This window comes from Vombatus ursinus, unplaced genomic scaffold (genome assembly GCF_900497805.2).
Source record: "Vombatus ursinus unplaced genomic scaffold, bare-nosed wombat genome assembly UNPS02014807.1, whole genome shotgun sequence".
In the NCBI taxonomy this organism is placed as follows: domain Eukaryota; kingdom Metazoa; phylum Chordata; class Mammalia; order Diprotodontia; family Vombatidae; genus Vombatus; species Vombatus ursinus.
The window spans coordinates 61,805,460-61,826,815 of NW_020954585.1; the positions used below are offsets into that span (position 1 = coordinate 61,805,460).

Below are 21,356 nucleotides of genomic sequence, written 5' to 3' on the forward strand. Positions count from 1 at the left end.
TTCAAAGAGGGAATAACATAATCAGTTAGGTATAGAAATCAAACTTACCCTAGAGGAAGTAGGAGGGGAAAGGGGAAAGAAAAGGTGGCGGGGGGGGGGGATAGAAGGAATGATAAGAAGTAATAAGGTAAAAAGGGAAGAAAAGAGAGGGGGCTGATAGAAGGAAAGGAAGATTGAGGGAAGTAGTGGCCAAAAGCAAAACTCTACTGAGGAGGGAAAGGGAAAAAGGAGACAGAAAAGCAGAAAAGCATAAATGGGGGTGGGGTGGGGAAATAGGATGGAGAGAAAGACAAAGATAGTAATCATAACTGTGAATGTGAATGGGATGCAGAGTGGATTAAAAACCATAATCCTACAATATGTTGTTTACAGAAACACATTTGAGGCAAAGGGATAAACATAGAGTAAGGTAAAAAGCTGGAGCAGAATACAGTATGCTTCAGCTGAAGTAAAAAAAGCATGGGTAACAATGCTGATCTCAGATCAAGCAAAAGCAAAAATAGATCTAATTAAAAGAGATATAAAAAAATAAAAGAGATAAGGAAGGAAACTACATCCTGCTAAAAGGTACCACAGACAATAAAGTACTATCATTGTTAAACATATATGCACCAAGTGGTATAACATCCACATTCTTAGAGGAGAAGTTAAGTGAGTTACAGGAAGAAACAGACAACAAAACTATGCTAATGGGGGACCTCAACCTCCCTCTCTCAGAACTAGATAAATCGAATCACAAAATAAACAAGAAAGAAGTTAAGGAGATGAATAGAATTTTAGAAAAGTTAGATATGGTGACCTCTGGAAAAAAGTGAATGGAGACAGAAAGGAATATACCTTTTTCTTGACGGTATATGGCACCTACACAAAAACAAACCATAAAAACCTCACAATCCAATACAGAAAGGCAGAAATATTAAATGTACCCTTTTCAGATCATGATGCAATAAAAATTACATGTAATAAAGGGACATGGGAAGACAGACTAAAAATTAATTGGAAACTAAATAATCTAATCCTTCCTAAAGAATCAGTGGGTCAAACAACAAATCATAGAAACAATCAATAATTTCATCCAAAAGAATGACAATAATGAGACAACATACCACAACTTATGAGATGCAGTGAAAGCAGTTCTTAGGGAAGGTTTTATATCTCTCAATGCTTACATGAATAAAATAGAGAAAGAGGAGATAAATGAATTGGGCATGCAACTAAAAAAGCTAGAAAAAGAAGAAATTAAAAATCCCCAATTAAGTACCAAATTAAAAATTTTGAAAACCAAAAGAGAGATTAATAAAACTGAAATTAAGAAAACTATTAAAAAAATAAAACTAAGAGCTGGTTTTATGAAAAACAACAACAACACCAACAATAAAATAGATAAACTTTTGGTTAATTTGATTTAAAAAAAGAAAATGAAATTGCCAGTATCAAAAATGAAAAGGGTGAATTCACCTCCAATTAAAAGGAAATTAGAACAATAATTAAGAGCTATTTTGCCCAACTGTATGCCAATAAATTTAACAATCTTAGTGAAATGGATGAATATTTACAAAAATGTAAATTGCCCAGATTAATGGAAGAGGAAATAAAATACTTAAATAACTCCATTTCAGAAAAAGAAATTGAACAAGCCACCAATGAACTCCCTAAGAAAAAATCTCCAGGGCCAGATGGATTTACAAGTAAATTCTATCAAACATTTAAAGAATAATTAATAGTAATACTATATAAACCATTTGGGAAAATAGGCAAAGAAGGAGTCCTAAACCAAATTCTTTTTATGATACAAATATGGTGCTGATAACTAAACCAGGAAGAGTCAAAACAGAGAAACAAAATTACAGACCAACTTCCCTAATGAATACAGATGCAAAAATTTTAAATAAAATATTAGCAAAGAGATTAGAGCAACTTATCTCCAGGATAATACACTATGACCAGGTAGGATTTATACCAGGAATGCAGGGTTTGTTCAATATTAGGAAAACTATTAGCATAATTGACCATATTACCAACAAAACTAACAGAAATCATATGATTATCTCAATAGATGCAGAAAAAGCTTTTTTTTTTTTTTTGGTGAGGTAATTGGGGTCAAGTGACTTGTCCAGAGTCACACAGCTAGCGAACGTTATGTATCTGAGGTCAAATTTGAACTCAGGTCCTCCTGACTCCAGGGCTGGTGCGTTATCTACTGTGCCACCTACTTGCCCCCAGAAAAAGCTTGACAACATACAAGAACCATGCGTATTAAAAAAAACCAGAGAGCATAGGAATAAATGGAGTCTCCCTTAAAATAATAGGTAGTTGTGTGATTAAGGAAGAAAAATGTGGTTCGGATTCGCTCCTACAATAAGACACACTCCCAGAGAAAGAAGTGAAGGTAGCTTTAATTAAGATTATAATATAGGTACAGAAAAGGTAGATTATTGCAACATACAATTAGCAATACGACTATAGTCAGGCTAAGAATACAAAGGATAGTAATAACATAAGAAAACATCACCAATTCAGGGAAGCACCAACACCTGAAGTCCAAGCTGGGGATTCCCGGGGTACAGCTTTCAGGGTCCTGATTGGAAAAGTCCCAAGCAGAGCATTCTCTCCATGGGTGAGAATCCAAAGATGGCTTTCCCAATTAGGATTTAAATAGGGCCTCTTACATAGAAGGCCCCGCGCCAGAGATGTCCATGATTCTAATAGATGTTTTTACTTGGTCCAGGAACTGGCCAAGTTCCTGGAGCAGGCAAAACATCTTAGAATGTTAATTAACTTGATATGTTCTGATGAACTGGCCAGGTTCCCAGAGCACATCTTCCTGAGAACTGGCTAAATTCTCAGGTCAACATAGATAACCACACTCTGGCTTATAGCCCAATGTTTAGAGTCATACAGGGGACATGGAAGATCTTTCCTTTTAAGATTTATTGATCAGTAGCATCTATCTAAAACCATCAGCAAGTATTAAGTGTAATGAGGATAAGCTAGAAGCATTTTCAGTAAGATCGGGGGTGAAACAAGGGTGTCTATTATCACCACTGTTATTCAATATTGTACTAGAAATGTTAGCTTTAGCAATGAGAAGATAAAGAAAAGAAATTGAAGGAATTAGAATAGGCAAAGAAGAAACAAAGCTATCACTCTTTGCAGATGATCTGATGGTATACTTTGAGATTCCTAGGGAATCAACTAAAAAACTACTTGAAATAAAAAACAACTTTAGCAAAGTTGCAGGATATAAAATAAACCCATATCAATCATTGACATTTCTATATATTACTAATAAAGCCCAATAGCAAGAGACAGAAATTCCATTTAAAGTTACTGTAAACATTATAAAATATTTGGGAGTCTACCTGCCAAGACAAACCTAGGAATTATACAAACATTACAAAACATTTTTCACACAAATAAAGTCAGATCTAAATAATTAGAAAAATAGCAGTTGCTCATGAGTAGGCTGAGCTAATAAAAATGAAAATTCTACTTAATTTACTTCATCAGTGCCATACCAATCAAATTACCAAAAAATTATTTTATAGAGCTAAAAAAAAACCCCAAAATTCACATGGAAGAACAAAAGGTCCAGAATATCAAAGAAATTAATGAAAAGAAATGCAAGGGAATGTGGTCTAGCTGTATCAGATCTTAAATTGTATTATAAAGCAGCAATCATCAAAACTACTTGGTACTGGCTAAGAAATAGAATGGTGGATCAGTGGAACAGTTTAGGTATGCAAGATACAACAGTCAATGAATATAGTTATCTACTATTTGATAATTCCAGAGACTCCAGCTTCTGGGATAAGAACTCACTAACAAAAACTGCTGAGAAAACTGGAAAAGAATATGGCAGAAATTAGGCACAGACATCTTACACCCTACACCAAGATAAAGTCAAAATGGATACATGATTTAGATATAAAGGCTGATACTATAAGCAAACTAGGAGAGCAAGGAATTAGTTTACCTTTTAGATCTATGGAGAATGGAAGAATTTATGACCAAACAAGAGAAAGATAACATTATGAAATACAAAATGGATGATTTTGATTACATTAAATTGAAAAGTTTTTTGCACAAAGTCAATGAAACTAAGATTACAAGGGAAGCAGAAAGCTGGGAAACAATTTTTATAGCCAGTGTCTCTGGTAAAAGCCTCGTTTCGAAAATATATAGAGAACTGATTCAAATTTATAAGAATACAAGTCATTTCCCAGTTGATAAATGGTCAAAGGATATGAACAGGAAGTTTTCAGATGAAGAAATTAAAGCTATTTATAGTCATATGAAGAAATACACTAAATCACTATTGATTAGAGAAATGCAAATCAAAATGACTCTGAGGTACCACATCACACATATCAGATTTGCTAACACAACAAAACAGGAAAATGATAAATGTTGGAGATATGGGAAAAATAGAATGTGAATGCATTGTTGGTGGACTTGTGAAGTGATCCAGCCATTCTGGAGAGCAATTTAGAACTATGCCCAATGGGCTATAAAATGTGCATACCCTTTGACCCAGTAATACCACTTTTAGGTCTGTATCCCAAAGAGATCATAAAAATGGGGAAAGGATCCACATGTACAAAAATATTTATAGCAGCTCTTTTTGTGGTGGCCAAGAATTAGAAATTGAAGGGATGCCCATCAATTGGGGAATGGCTTAATAAGCTGTGGTATATGAATGCAATGGAATACTACTGTGTTATAAGAAATAATGAGCAGATGGTCTTCAGAAAAACCTGGAAAGATTTAGTGAAGTGAGCAGAACCAGGAGAACACTGTATCCAGTAATAGCCACATTGTGCGATGACTAACTTTCACAGATTTGGCTCTCCTCAGCAATGCAAGGACATTGCATTGTTAAGACAACTCCCAAAGTCTCAAGATTGAAAATGCTATCCACAGAGAAACAACTATGGAGTCTGAATGCACATTGAAGCATACTATTTGTTGTTTTTTTTCTTCTGTTTTGTTTTGTTTCTTCTTTCTTGTGGTTCCTCTTATTGCTTCTAATTCTTCTTTACAACATGACTAATGTGAAAATATGTTTAATATGAATGTATATGTAAGCGCCTTTATCAGATTTCATACTGTCTTTGGATAGGGAGGGAAAGGGAGAAAATTTAAAACTCAAAAGCTCCTGAAAGTCAATGTTGAAAAACAAAAATAAATACATTTTTAAAAAAAAGAAAAAGAGAGGGATTCATGGGGAGGAGGAAGGGAGAGGAAGAATGGGAGAAATTATCTCACATAAAAGAGATGCAAAAGGACTCTTCCTTTGCTGTTACAATAGAGGAAACGACAATGGGGGTTAGGGGTGGACAGCAAGGTTTGAACCTTACTCTCATTAGATTGGCTCAAAGAAGGAATATCATACACACTCAGTTGGGTAGAAAAATCTATCTTACTCTACAGGGAAGTAGGAGAAGAGGAATAGAGAAAGGAAGAGAGGCTGACAAAAGGGAAGGTGGATTAAGGGAGACAGACTTTTAAGGAAGGACAGGGTAAAAAGAGAGAGAAGGATAAATAAGGAAAAAAATAGAATGGAGGGAAATATACAGTTAATAATCATAACTGTGAATGTGAATGGGATGAACTCACCCATAAAATGGAAGCGTATAGCAGGATGGATTAAAAACCAGAATCCAACAATATGTTGTTTACAAGAAACACACTTGAAACAGAGGGACACACATGGAGCAAAAATAAGGAGCTAGAGCAGAATCTATTATGCTTCAGGTGAAGTTAAGAGAAAAAATAAAAGCCAGAGTAGCAGTCATGTTCTCGAACAAAGAAAAAGTAAAAACAGACCTAATTAAAACAGAAGCAGGGAAACTACATTTTGATAAAAGGTACCATAGACAATGAAGTAATATGAATATTAAAATAAATACATATGCACCAAACAGCATAGTATCCAATTTCTTAAAGGAGAAGTTAAATGAGTTATAGGAGGAAATAGTAAAACTGTAGTAGTGAGGGACCTCAACTTTCTTTTATCAGAACTTAGTAAATTTAGCCAAAAAATAAACAAGAAACAAGTTAAGGAGATGAACAGAACTTTAGGAAAGTTAGATATGATAGACCTCTGAAGTTTTACCTTTTTTTTCAACTGTACATGGCACTTTCACAAAAACTGACCATGTATTTGTGCATAAAACACTCACAAACAAATGCAGAAAAACAGAAATATTAAATGCATCCTTTTCAGACCATAATGCAATAAAAATTATATTCAACTATAGAAACATAAATTAAAAATTAATTGGAAACTAAATAATATAATCCTAAAGAATGAGTGGGCCAAAGAACAAATCATAGAAACAATAAATAACTTCACTAAAGATAATGACAATACTAAGACAATATACCAAAATTTGTGGAATGCAGTCAAAGCACTTTGGGGAAAAGTTGTATTTCAAAACACTTATATCAATAAAACAGAGAAGGCAGATCAATTAATTGTGCATACAACTAAAAAAACCTAGAAAAAGAACAAATTAAAAATCCCTAATTAAACGAATTGGAAATCCTGAAAATTAAAAGAGATTAATAAAATTGAAAGGAAGAAAACAATAGAACTAATAAATAAAACTAAGAGCTAGTTTTAAAGAATAAAATAAACCATTGAATAATTTGATTTTAAAAACAGAAGAAAACCAAATTACCAGTATCAAAAATGATAAGATCAAAATAAAGTAATTATCAGAAACTATTTAGCCCAATTATATGCCAATAAAGCTGACAATGTAAGTGAAATAGATGAATATTTACAAAAATATAAACTGCTCAGATTAAGAGAAGAAGAAATTGAATACTTAAATAACTCTTAGAAAAAGAAATTGAAAAAGCCATCAATGAGCTCCCTAAGGAAAAATCCCCAGCACCAGATGTATTCACAAGTAAATGCTACCAAATATTTAAAGACCAATTAATTCCAATAATATATAAACTATCTGGAAAAACATGTAAAGATGGAGTCCTTCCAAATTTCTTTTATGATACAAATATGATGCCAACACCTAAAACAAGAAGAGCAAAATCATCAGAGAAAGAAAACAATAGATCAATTTCCCTAATTAATATTCATACAAAAATTTTAAATGAAATATTAGCTGAGATTACAGCAATATGTCACAAAGATCATACACTATGATCAGGTGGGATTTATACTAGTAATGCAGGGCTGGTTCAATATTAGGAAAATTATCAGTATAATTAGTTAATAGCAAAAACAACAAAAACCTCAATAGATGCAGAAAAAGCTTCTGACAAAATACAATATTCATTCCCATTATAAATACTAGGAAGCACAGGAATGAATGGAGCTTTCCTTAAAATGGTAAGTAGTATCTATCTAAAACTATCAGCAAGCATTATCTGTAATGGGGACAAGCCAGAATCCTTTCCAATAAGATCAGGGATGAAGCAAGGATGCCCGTTATCTCTACTATTATTCAATACTGTTCTAGAAATGCTAGCCATAGCAATGAGACAAAAAAAAAAAAGAAATTAAATAAATTAGAATACACAACGAGGAAACAAAACTATCAGTCTTTGCAGATGATATGACGGCAAACTTAGAGAATCCTAAAGAATCAACTAAAAAACTAGTTGAAATACTTAACGACTTTAGCAAAAGTTGCAGGAAATAAAACAAACTCATGTAAATCAATAACATTTCTATACATTATCAATAAAGTCCAGCAGAAAGAGATAAAAAGAGAAATTCTATTTAAAATAACTGCAGACAGTAATAAAATACTTGGGAGTCTACCAGCCAAGAAAAACTCAGGAACTATATGAATATATTTACAAAAGACTTTTCACACAAATAAGGTCAGATCTAAACAATTGGAAAAATATTAACTGCTCATGGGTAGGCTGAGACAATACAACAAAAACGATGATTCTACCTAAGTTAATTTACTTATTCAGTGCCATACCAATCAAATTACCAAGAAATTATTTTAAAGAACTAGAAAAGATAATAAAATTTATCTGGAAGAATATCAGATCAAGAACATCAATGGAATCAATGAAAAACAAAAAAACAAAAAACAAAAAAAAACAAACCCAAAATGGGAAGATGACTTAGTAGTACCAGATCTCAAACTGTATTTCAAAGAGGTAATCATCAAAACAATCTGGTACTGGCTAAGAAATAGAGTGGTGGATCAATGGAACAGGTTACATATACAATACACAGTAGGAAATGACTATAGTAACCTTGACTAAACCAAAGGTACGAGATTTTGGGACAAGAAGTCACTATTTGAAAAAAAAATTGCTCAGAAAACTGGAAAACAGTTTGGCAGAAATTAGGTACAAACCTCTCACACCATATACCTAGACAAAGTCAAAATGGATATATGATTTAGACATGAAGGGTGATATCATAAGCAAATTAGGAGAACATGGAATATTTTACCTGTTAGATTTATGAAGAAGAGAAGAATTTATGACCAAAAAAGAGATAGGGAACATTGCAGAATGTAAAATGGATCATTTTGATTACATCAAATTAAAATGTTTTTGCACAAACAAAACAATACAGCCAAGATTAGAAAGAGAACAATTGTAAAAAAAATTTTTTTACAGAAAGTTTCTCTGATAAAGGTCTCGTTTCTCAAATATATAGAGAATTAAGTCAAATTTATAAGAATATACGTCATTCACCAATTGATAAATGGTCAAAGGATATAGACAGTTTTCAGAACAAGAAATAAAAGCTATAGTCATATGAAAAAATGCTCTAAATCATTATTAAGAGAAATGCAAATTAATGTTATCCACCTCAAGAGAAAGAATTGAGAGTCTGAATACAGACTGAAGCATATCTTTTTTTACTTTCTTTATTATTCTTGTTTTCTCAGGTCTGCATTTTCTTTTGCAACATGTTTAATATAGAAATGTTCTGCATGAATGCACATGTATAATCTATATCAAACTGCTTGCCTTCTCAAGGAAGGGGGAGGGAAAGGATGAAGGAAGAGAATTCAGAACTCAAAAATTAGAAAACAAATGTTAAAAATTTTTGTTTAAATGTAATTGAGGAGAAAAAAAATAAAATAAAAAATAAAAAAGAGAATATTGGTGACCTCAGAGAGACGAGTTGCAATTGAGTGATGGGGTCAATAAGCCAGATTTCAGGAAACAAAGTGTAGACAAGTATAAACAGTTACTTCTGGAAATTTATCACGTAAATATAGGAGAGATATAGTAGGGTCAAGTTATTTTTTTAAACCATGATGATGATGATGATGACAGCTAACATTTATATATTGCTTACCATTTGCCAGGTGTTATGCTAATAAGAGCTTCACAATTATTATCTCATTTGATCCTCACAACAACTCTGGGAGTAGGTGTTATTATTATGTCCATTTTACAGTTGAGGGAACTGAAGTAAACGGGTTAAGTGACTTGCCCAGGTAAGTGTATACACACTAATAAGTATCTGAGGGCAAATTTGAACTCTTCCTGATTCAAAGACTAGCACGCTTATCCACTGAGCCACCTAGTTGCCTTGTGGCAGCTAGGAGATACATGAGAGAGATCTGTATAGGGAAAAAGAAAAATATTCAGTCTTACACTTAAGTTGAAAAAATCAGCTTCACAATTATAAGACTGGGGATGTGTGACTGGATAGCAGTTCATCTGACATAAATCAGGGGAGTTCACTTGCTCAAGCAAGTCAACAATATGATAATAGCAGCAAAAGAAAAAAAGATAATGTGATAGATATTAGATTTATACTAAGAGGCAATGTTCAGGACTAAAGAGATGACAGTCTCCGTGCGCTGTCCTGTTCCCACCATATGTAGAGTTTTGTGTTCAGCTCTGGATATATTTTAGAAAAGACATTGATAAGCTAGTGGAAATCAGGATATTAAAGGACCTTGAGAACATGCCACAAGATGATCAATTAAAGGAACTGTGAACGTTTAGCACACAGAACACGAAGGGCTATCATGTGGAAGAAAGATTAGATGTAAGGATCCAGAAAGAATTTTGGAAAAGTTAAAAATATGCTACATCTCTGGCGATGACTGAACAGTGACAAAAAAGATTTTTCTTTTTTTTTTTTGTATTTGTAGCCTAGAGACTAACAGTACCTGGCACAGAATAGACACTTGATACTCTCTTCTCTCCAGGTTTTTGGAAAATTATTCTCTCCTGGTTCTCCTACTTATTTGACCACTCCTTCTCAGTTTCCTCTGTTGGATTGTCATCATCCAACTTACTCACTAACCTTGGGTGTCCCATAGGGCTCTCTGAGCCCTTATCTCTCTCTATACTAATTCATTTGATGAACTCATTAGTTAAAGTGACCTCATCAGTTCACATAGAATCAATTATCTCTATGCTGATGAGTCTCAAAATCTACTTATTCAGCCCTAACCTCTCTGCTGACCTCCAGTCTCAGACTGTCTATTAGACATCTCAAACTGGATGTCACATAGATATCTTAAACTCAACAGGTCCAAACCCAAACTCATTATCTTTCCCCAAAAAACTTTCCCCCTTTTCAAACTTCCCTATTACCATCAACGTAATAGGACACTGGTTGCTTGTTGTCCTTCATTCTCAAAGAGGACCAAAAGGACATCACTATGTTAGAGTCAAGTTACAATGCGCCTGACTATGGCTGATCAGACCACTACAGGGTCTACCACAGATAGGGCACAAATAGTCCATAGAACATTTGGAGTGGATTCTCTAAATTGGTGCATCTCATTTCTTTTGAGCTACTTTTATTCTTCTTTGCTTATAGAGCACAGCACCTTCTCTGATGAGGGCACGCCACACTGGGTGGTGCTGTGCCAGTGTCATGGTACACAATCAATTCTTGAGAGAAACCTTAAGAGTGTCCTTGTATCACTTCTGACCACCATGCGAGCGCTTGCTCCGTGTGAGTTCTCCATAAAATAGTCTTTTAGGCAAGCATAGATTTGGCATTTAAATGTGGCCAGCCCATTAGAGTTGCACTGTCTGCAGCAGAGTTTGAATGCTCGGCTGTTTAGTTCAAGAACAGACCTCAGGGTTTGGTATCTTATCCTGCCAAGTGATCTTTAGAATCTTCCTAAGAAAATTCTAATTGGAAGCTATTCTGTTTCCTGGCATGGCGCTGGTATACTGCCCAAGTTTCACAGGCATACAACGACGAGGTCAGCACAACAGTCTGTTGACCTTCAGTTTGATGGACTGTCTAATATCTCTTCTCTCCCACACTTTCCTCGGTTACTCTCAACCTGGTTTATCCTGTCTGCTGAAACATTTCACTGGGGTGTTGCCATTGTGCATGCTACAGCTTCTTAGAGCCACAGGTGAGCATTAGATGGATCAGGAGGACACCACAAGTAGAAAACAGCCCTGAAAAGAGCTTGGCAGCCCTCACTTCAGAGGTACTAGTCTCCCCTGTACACAACCCTACACCCCTACTATCCTACCAGTCCCCAAGGCTCACAACTTGGGTGTCATCATGACTCCTCACTATCTTTTACCTCTCATAGTCAATCAGTTACCATGACCTATCTATTTCACCTTTGCAGCATCTTTTGAATATACCCCTTTGTTTCCTTTGATACTACCACCATTCTGGTACACGCCCTCACCTCCTTATGCCTGAGAGATAATAACCTAACCGGTTGGTCTGCCTATCACAAACCTCTCCCAACTCCAGTCCATATTTCACTCAGCCACCAAAGTGATATTCCTACAGTGCAGATCTGACCAAGTCACCCCCCTACTCAACAAACTCAAGTGGCTCCCTATCACCTTCAAAAACAAATATAAAATCTTTCATAACTTAGTCTCCTCCTCCACATGCAGGCTTTTTATTACACCACTCCTCACTGGCCCAGGTGCTCTGAGATCCAGTGACACTGGCCTCTCCTTGCTATTACTTGAACAAGACAAACAAGACATTCTAATTCTCAGTTCTGGGGATGTTCACTAGCTGTCTCCCATGCCTAGAATGCTGTTATGTGCTCATCTTTACCTCCTGGCTTTCCTGAAATCCCAGCTAAAATCTCACCTTCTACAAGATGTTTCCCTATCCTTCTTAATTCTAATACCTTCCTTCTGGTGATTATTTCCTATTTATCCTGCATATAGCTTATCTGTACACATTTGTTTAGGGCAGCTAGGTGACATAGTGAATAGAGTGCTGGGCCTTGAGTTAGAAAGACATCTTCTTGAGTTCAAATTGGGCTGCAGATACTTACTAGCTGTGTGATCCTGGCAAAGTCACTTAACCTTGTTTGCTTCAGTTTCCTCATCTGTAAAATGTGCTGGAAAAGGAAATGGCAAACTACTCCAATAGCTTTGCCAAGAAAATCTCAAATGGGGTCATGAAGAATTGGTCATGACTGAAACAAGTGAACAACAACATATTTGTTTGCATGTTGTCTTCCTTGTTAGACTGTGAGCCCTTCAAGGGCAGGGATTTCTGCTTTACTCTGTATTCCTGGCACACTGTAGATGTTTAATAAGTGCTTCCAGACTGAACAATTGCTTACTGATTGACTGAAGGAAATAACTAAAGACTATAGCCTGAAGACGAGAAGACCGGGGGGGGGGGGGGGGGGGGGGGGGGGGGGGGGGGGGAGGAGTGGGTAGATGAGGGCGAGGAATGTGAGCTGATTCCAAGTAATTGAAGGGTTATAAAATAGAAGATAGATTAGACTTCTATTTGGCCCCAAAAGGCAGACCAAGAACAGCAGGTGCAAACTCTAAGAGTCCAAATTTAATTTCAGGCTTATTGTATGGAAAAACTTCTTAATATTTAAATAGCTATTCATAAACAGAATGGGCTATCTTGGGATGTATTATGTTCCCCTTCACTTTAGATCTTTTAAAGCAAAGGCTGGATATGTCTATTTGGTATATAGGAGAAAGGATTCTTTTTTCAGGTATGGTTGGACCAGAGGGCCTCTCTCTGGTCCTTTACAATTCTCATGTTCTGTGACTCTACGGCTAACTGTGCCATGGGGAAGGTGCTATTTGAGTAGGGTTTTGAAAGAATGATAGAATTTACAGACAGAGAAAAAGTAAGGCATTGTAAACTTTGAGAGAAGCATGAACAAAGGTAAGGACAGGTCATTTATATGATCTAACAGGAGAGCAGTACGTGGGACAGTGATAAAACAGAAAGAAACAATAGGTTTACTGTGAAGTAGTAAGAGATTGGTAAGCAGATGACGGTGTGCCTTGGATGTCAGTTTAAGGAACATGGAATCTATCCGAGAGGCAGTAGAGAAAGTTCCAATTAAATCAATATTTTAATCCAGTTCTGCCAACACTGATTAAACAAACAGGTACAGGGCACACTGTGTAAGTGCCAGGGGAACATAAAGTTTAGATAACACATGGCCTCTGCCCTGCTGGGGCTAATTGGTTAGTAAGGGACATAATACACACATAGATAATCATAATCCAAAAAGTCATCTCTTGTAACAAAAATATTTTAAAAGGAAAAAAAAGCAGTCGGTAAAGCCAAAAATACACAGTGATGGTATGGAATTCCCACCTCTGCAATGAAGTGAAGGAGAGAGGTATATTTTTTAACTCTTCTCCAGGACTAAGCTTGGTCATTATAATTATGTATCATTCAGTTTCATTTTATTCTTTTCACACTGGTGTAATCATTGTATATGACATATTTTCCTGGTTCTGCCCATTTCACTGTGCATCAATTCATACAACTTTTGTTATGTTTCTCTGAATGGCTGGACCACTTCACAACTCTACCAAGGGGATATCAGTATGCCTGTCTTCCTTCCAACATCAATAATTTTCATCTTTTGTCCACTTCACTAATTTGCTAAGTGTGAAGTTAAAATTCAGAATTGTTCTGATTTGTATTTCTATTGTGATTTCTCTTTTTAATTTTCATATCTCTCTTTATCTACTTGCTCCTTCCCTATTGCTTATAAACATGCTCAACTGTCCAAAAAATTTTAATTTGATACTACCATCCCCTCAACTCTTTCCTTTTTTTCTCCTCCCTCTCACAACCAAATTTCTAGAAAGAGCTGCCTACATTCATTGTTTTTACTTTCTCATCTCACTTCTACTCTTACAATCTGTCTTTAAACCTCCTTACTTGGTTACACTGTGCAGCAGAAAAGGGCACTGGAGTTGGAGTCAGAGGACATGGGTTCAAATATTGACTCTGTCATTTTACTATTTCTGTGACTCTGGGCAAATCACTCAACCTTGCTGGGTCACAAAATGAGAGGTCTGGGTTAGATGCTGTTGAGGTCCCTTTCAGTACTATGATCCTGTGAAACTGTTCTCTCTAAGGTCACCAATGATCTAATTGTTTAATCTAATGGCTTCTCACAAATTTCTCAGCATGGGATGCTGAGAATTACCCTCTCTCTCTAGGATACTCTTTCCTCTCTGTGTTTTCATGACAGTGCTCTTTTCTGGCTCTCTCTACTACCTGACCATCCTTCTCCATCTTCTTTGCAGGATTATCATTCATGTAACAACCCACCAAGTGTGGGTATATCCAAGGGTTCTTTTTCTCTCTCTTTTTTGATTTCATAGGCTCCCACAGGTTCGGCTATCACGTAGAAAATGTCCATATCCATACATTCAAACCTATGTCACCAACAACCAATCTGGACCCTTCAATCTGGATGTCTATATATATTTCAAATTCGGCAAGTCAAAACAGACAGACTCATTTTCTTTTCCTCTAAACTCTTCCCCTTTTTCTTAATGTTTCTATTTCTGCCAAGGACACTACCATCCTTCCAGTCACCTGGGTTTGCAACTTCAAAGTCATCCTCCACTCTTCCCTCTCTCTTATCCCCACTATCCAATTAGTTGCCAAGCCTTGTTGATTGTATTTCTACGATATCTCTTGTATGTGTTCCTTTCTCTCTACCACTCTAGTTACCACCTAGACTAATCCAACAGCCTCCTAATTGGTTTTCCTTATTCCAGCCTCTTCCCTTCTTCAACCTCTCATTGTCAAATGGATATCCTTAAAGAAAAGGTCTGATTATGTCACTCTGCTGCTCAAGAAACTGCAGAGGCTCTCCCTCTCCTTTAGAGTAAAATACATTAACCTCTTTAGTGTTTAAAGCTCTTTACAATGTAGCTTCAACCAATCTTTCCACGTTTACTCAATGCTACACTCCTTTATGCATTCTATGTTCTTGTCACAGACTTACTTGTTGCTATCAATACACCTGCCCACTCCTGTACGCACGCCTTCATACATCTGGTCCCCCTGCCTGTGGTACACTACTTCCTCTTCAATCTGCCTTATTTTCTTCAAAGCTCAGATCAAACGCCACCTCCCACAGGAAACTAATTCTGATCTCCAATTAGCTAATGTCCTTCCCCTTGGAAGCTATTTTGTATATATTTTGCCTGTCCCTTTCTATGTATGTATCTCTTGTAGAGTCCCTTCCCCAAGAAATAAACACTGTTCCTCGAGGGCTGGCATGGTATTGGTTTTGTCTTTGTATCTTCAACATCTAATGTTTAGCACAGTGCCTAACATAATATACATCTAATCATTTTTGAAAGAATAAATGAAATCAAGCCTTTTGGAGGTGAGTCCTGAGGGCTTGCTCGGTGCCTGTCTGGGTAGACTGGTAAAGACCGAGTCAGTTTGAAATGTACTTTATGAAGATTGCCCAAGCTTTAACCCTTGTTCTAATCCTGTGCTCTCTCTCCTACCCACACCTGATTGGGACTATTGGTAGAGTTTTACAGTTCATTCATTCAATAATCCTTCATGAACTACCTACATGCTAAGTGCTGAGGGGTGGAAGATTCAAAGAATTTAAGGTCATAGTCCCTACCCTTATAAGGTAGATGAGTTCCACTAAAAATTGACTTGCCTGAAGATAGGACACAGGGAGTTATTCCGAGGAGGTGTGTGACTCACCAATAGTGCCCTGAAATGCTAGAAAAAGTAAAGAGTGATGTCAGTTCTTCCCTACAGAAGCCACATCAGGCAATTTATAACCCAAGTCCTACCAAAAGTCCATTTCTACCAGAGCTGAGGGCAGCTAGGTGGCATAGTGAATAGAGTGCTGGGCCTAGAGCCAGGAAGACTCATCTTTCTGAGTTCAAATCTGGCTTTAGACACTTACTAGCTGTGTGATCCCGGACAAGTCACTTAACCCTGTTTGCCTCAGTTTCCTCATCTATAAAATGAGTTGGAGAAAGAGATGGCAAACCACTTCAGTACCTTTGCCTAGAAAACCCCAAATGGGGTCACAAAGAGTTGGACAAGACTGAAAAATGACTGAACAACAAAACAGCAGCTGAAGCTACAACTTTGGCCTGACCTCTTCCCCCCTCTCCCACACCCAAATCCTGGAATATGAATTCCTCCTCCTCCTCCTCATTATTTTCAGGAATAAAAAGACATGAAGAAAACACTACAAGAACTGCTTAGTTCCTTGAGAAATATCAATGGATCCCACTTACATTTTTGTTTTTCTGGAACAACATTCTGGCTTCATTTATAATGTACTGCTTTTCTCTGATGGTGTCTTCCATCTGCCCTGATGCTGCATGCCACCTCCTTGCAAGCCTGAAAATCCTTCGGTACAGGTTGAGAACTTCTTGTCGTGTTGCTGCTGTCATCTTCAGAACCCCCAAAATAGAAAAGGAAAATTTTGTGTAAAAATTCAATTTGAAAGTAGGCAGCCAGGCAGACACACATTTTTCACAAGCTCTTTAATTAGTCTAGAAATAATTGCTCTTTCTAAACAGATTTGCATGGTAAAGTTACCCAGAACTAGAAAATCAAGAACACCAGTTACTTCCCAAACATTTTTACTTTATGTTTGGCCTACAAAGTGTCAAGAGGTTGCTCAACGATAGCCATGTTTCCATGTTGGAAACCTAAACTCTTTGGGAAACAGCTGGTTTGAAAGCTGTACTCAAAATCCATTTTCTGGTGGATCACTTTAAAGTAAAACCCCTTTAACTTCAATACTTAAGGCCTTGGGTGTTCTGGATAACTGAATTTTCTTGTTGGTGAAAAGTTAATCTTTTAAGCATAACAACCCTTTCAAAAAAGTTTTTCTTAACATTAGTTTACTTTTTTGCCCTAATAATTAGCAAACACACATGAATTTTTCTTTAATGACTGAGGCTCCTACAGGGCCTTTATCTTTAACATTAATTTTTCTTTTTAAATACTCTGTATATAGGAGACTGGAATGAAAGTGTGTGGACCTAAGGAATTAGGCCACATCAGGACCTTTAATTTTAGGGGGCAAGAGAGGAAATGATGGCAGGTTGGGCAAAATTTCTTTGGGTTTATGTTCTCAGTATCTGCTTCTGTATCTACAGAGCAGAGTTCTGTGGAAAAAAAAAATCTGGTTATTAGAGGACTCCAGTTGGTTAGATTTCAGCTAATAGAGGATTTACTAAACTAGGTCTCCTTTAACAAATTCACACTCCATTACACCAAATAACAGGAACACAATAAATAAACTGCAGGTCTAGGAATAGCACCTATGACACCTACCTCTGAGTCCCTCCTGTGCTCTCTCCAATCCTCCCTAAACAGGATCATCAGGATTGTGAAGTAGACTGATCACTTCTGTTAGGGAACATGACCCATTCTTAACACATGAAGAGGCTTAATACCTGGAAATCAGATACCTGGGATGGTACTGAGCTTACAAGAATTTGTTCATCAAAGAAAGCATATTTGAGCTGGAAATCCAAGTGCAAACACACATTCTTAATTCAAAGCCTACTTGCTACAGAAATTCATCTTAAAGAGTCTCTCTCATCCTAGGCAGACCTTCAGGAATGATTCCTTGGGCTCTCTATAGATCCTGACTATAGTGACCTTTCTACAGTTGTAAAATTTCCCATGATGAATAAACCATGTTTAACCAGTTAATTTAAACACTTTAAAAGTTTTATACTGTAAATAGTCAAGCACCCTGCTACACACACACTCAAAGTCTCTAAAGTCCATGATATTCCAAGTAACAAAATATTTAAGATGATTGGGGGGAGCGGGAATGCCAAGAGGCAATTTTACAGTTTGTGGTTCCACAACTGCAAATCAAACCCAGAAAAAATGATGTCACTTCCCCCCCCCCCCTTGGTAAAGAAACTGTTTCTGAGTTTCTGGCTCTCTCAAAACTCCATGGTTTCATATGAAAAGGTGTGAGTCAGTTCATGTGAAATACAGGGAGTAACTGACTTCTACTTAGTGATTACTTCATTTTCCTGTGATTAAAAGACAAAACTTCCCTAACTGAATGACACACAAGCATGGAAGTGAGAAAGGCTGGTTGGCTGAAAGAGAGTTAAACTTCACCAAATACCTAAGGTGTTAATAGCAATACTAAGAGATGGTATTTAGAATTATTTTAAAAGTCCTTTATAAAAGATTCAACCCCCCTCCACTGATACATATGTATGTATATGTACGCATACATGGATGCATATATGACTACACAGGGAAGTAGACCACAAGAGAACAATATGCTTGTCCTGAGTCAAAAGGCTCACTAGTAATGAAGTTCAATCCCTATTTTATGGCCTCACCATAAGGTCAGGCTTAGCATTCACCCAATTATTTGGAAAAAAGCTCATGTCCCAAGAGCTCCAGCACCAGCAACTAAAGAATACATATTAACTGTCCCTACTAAACCTGTGAAAGGCAGCTCTGGTATAATGGATCGAGCTGGCCTCAGAGCCAGGAAGATTCAAGTCCCACATCTGACACTACTGGCTTGTGATCCTAGGCAAGCCCCAGAACTTCTCAGTGAGTTAGGCAACTCTTAAAGATTATAAGTTGCAGAGAAGGTGCCAACCCGCATTGGTAAAGGTAGAGATACCTACTACATAAATTCTGCAGATTATGAACCAATAGCCCTATTTACTCAGTCCCCCAGAAAGAGTCTATGAGAGAGCCAGGATTAGAAGCCAGGAATGCTGACTCCTATTCTCATGTCCTAATCACATGCTCCTCCTTTTGTCTTTTCAGAAAGTAAGCAACAGAAACTCAAAAGCACTGGATAGCATCTCTACAACAGCAAAAATCACCATTGTCTCTTCAGCTGTTTGCTGAGTTTGGAATATGTTTGAAATATTCAGAGGAAAAGTATAAGGAATTTTCATATATAGTGTTTCTCCTACCCCAAATACCACAACATCCCACCTCACCCCAATCAACCAAAAGGGTTCCATCTCTCTTTTTGTAAACTCCTCTAGCCCTTTGTATTATCCATGCCCATTATGCTCACACACTATTGTCTATTACGTTTATTTCAAAATTTAAGAAATGACAAACTTGTGCACAAATCTTATTTTCTCTTACTACCCTGGAAGCAGGGTAGTAAGTTGGGAACCCAACTTATGGGTCACTGGCCCTAAAGTGGTTACAAAGATTCTGTTAGGTATTCAACTCTGTTAGGTATTCAACTCATTAGGTAACTCAATATAATAAACTGGAGAACTTATCTCTTGATAGGTGAATAAATATGCCTTGTACCACTATTTTAGAAAGTAGACAATGCCCCAAGACTCTTAATGCAGTTTTAGGTTACTAAAGTTTAAAAGATGGTGCTAAAACTTCTGGGGCATTCTTTGTAGGTATCATTGTGATTAATACAATACACATTAACTTCCTGAATTCAAAGCAGCTTTTTGTCATTAAAGATCTCTCATAAAACCAATATCATGTAAGAATCCATAAAACTATTCCTCATACTCAGAAAATTTGGAACTACTATTCTACCAATTATCTCTAGGGTAGTAACTAATTTCATATTTTTATTACACTAAGCACTTCCCACAGGTTCTTGCACATAGTAAGGCAGGCTCTCATCAAGTCTCTTCTGGATTACTGCAATAATCTAATTGGCTTTCCTGCCTTTAGTCTCTTGCCTCTTGTATCCATCCTCCACACAGGTGCCACAGAAATGTTTCAAAAGCACAGGTCTAACCATGTCATTTCCCCACTCAATAAACTCCCTTGACTCCCTCTTGCTTAATTCTAAGGGTTAAATACATACCTCTCTAGTATTTAGAGTCATTCACAACCTGGCTGCAATCTCCCTCGGCAGGCTTACTCTTCTGGCCTTCTTGATGTTCCTTGTACACAATATTCCATCTCCCATTCTAATGTCTTTGCACATGCTGTCTACTATGCCTAAAATGCGCTCATACCAACTAAATTACCCTGTATATATTTTGTACATGTCAACAAAGACAAGCCAACAAGTCAACAAGCATTTATTTAGCACATACTATGTGCCAGGCACCATGCTAAATGCTTGAAATATGGCACAGTAGACAACACTGGATTTGAGAGTGCATCCTGGAGAAAAATGAAGATGTGGCTGACTGGGCTATTGCACATTGCCTCCCCTGAGAAAATTTCATTTTTGTCTATCACCAGCACCTAACACAATGCTTGGCATAACCATATTCTATTACATTCATATACCATAACTTGTATACAAGCCAATGCCCAACTCATGGGCACTGCCTTAGCTCCTCCCCGCCCCGTTCCCTTCCCACTTAGTTTCTGAGTTTGTTTTTGTTTTTTGCCACTACAAAAAGAGCTGCTATAAATATTTTTTTGTACAAAGAATACATTTTCTTCTTTATCTTTTTGGGGGTAGAGGCCTAATAATGGTACATCTGGGCCAAAGTGCATGCTCACTAACTTTTGAACATAGTTCCAAACTGCTTTCCACAATGGCTGGACCATTTCACAGCTTCACCAACAGTGAATTCGTTGTGTGCCTATTTAACCCTCAGACATTATTTTCCTTTTTGTCATCTCTGCCAATTTGATGAGCATGAAATCAAACTTCAGGGTGGCTTTAGTTTGCATTTCTTTCATTATTTGTGATTTGGACCATCAAAAAAAATTTCTCTAGATAGCTTGTTTCTTCCCTTGAGAACTGCCTTTTCATATTATTGGAGAAAGATTTATCATTGGATTTATCACTAGAGGAAGATTCTTATGGAAATGGCATTTTTGATGTGGCAAATAATACTTCTGGACCTTCTGTAAAATCAGATATACAAATACCTAGTATTTAATCTAAGCTTGCAGAAGCTTTATGGACTGTGTTACTGAAACTTCACCAATATAATAAACATAGAGGAACAAAAAGTCAAGAATCTCACAGAAAATAAATTATTTTTAAAAAGTGGGAAGGAAGGGGGGCTAGCAATTCCAGATTTCAAACCATATTACATAGCAGAAGACATCAAAAACTCAGTAAAAAACCAGAAAAGTTGATCAGTGAAACAGACTGAGTACACAAGATCCAGAAGCAAATGAACACAGTTGCTCAGTGTTCAATACACTC

The 21,356-nt window shown here is 36.7% G+C and overlaps 1 protein-coding gene across 10 annotated transcripts in view; it reads right to left on the reverse strand.

Annotated features, from left to right (window-relative positions):
- The window catches only part of LOC114052430 (LYR motif-containing protein 1), a 40,029-nt gene that overhangs the window by 9,171 nt on the left and 9,502 nt on the right, over positions 1-21,356 (reverse strand). For 6 of the 10 annotated variants that reach the window (XM_027875027.1, XM_027875025.1, XM_027875030.1 and 3 more), the window contains exons 2-3: positions 17,534-17,608; positions 16,483-16,641 (exon numbers count right to left, since the gene is read on the reverse strand). In XM_027875027.1, coding sequence (XP_027730828.1) covers positions 16,483-16,641; positions 17,534-17,581 — 207 coding nt within the window. In that variant the 5' untranslated portion in view covers positions 17,582-17,608. Of the gene's footprint in view, positions 1-16,482; positions 16,642-17,533; positions 17,656-21,356 lie in introns of all 10 variants that reach the window. The other 4 variants (XM_027875033.1, XM_027875032.1, XM_027875034.1 and 1 more) reach the window with 2 other exon arrangements.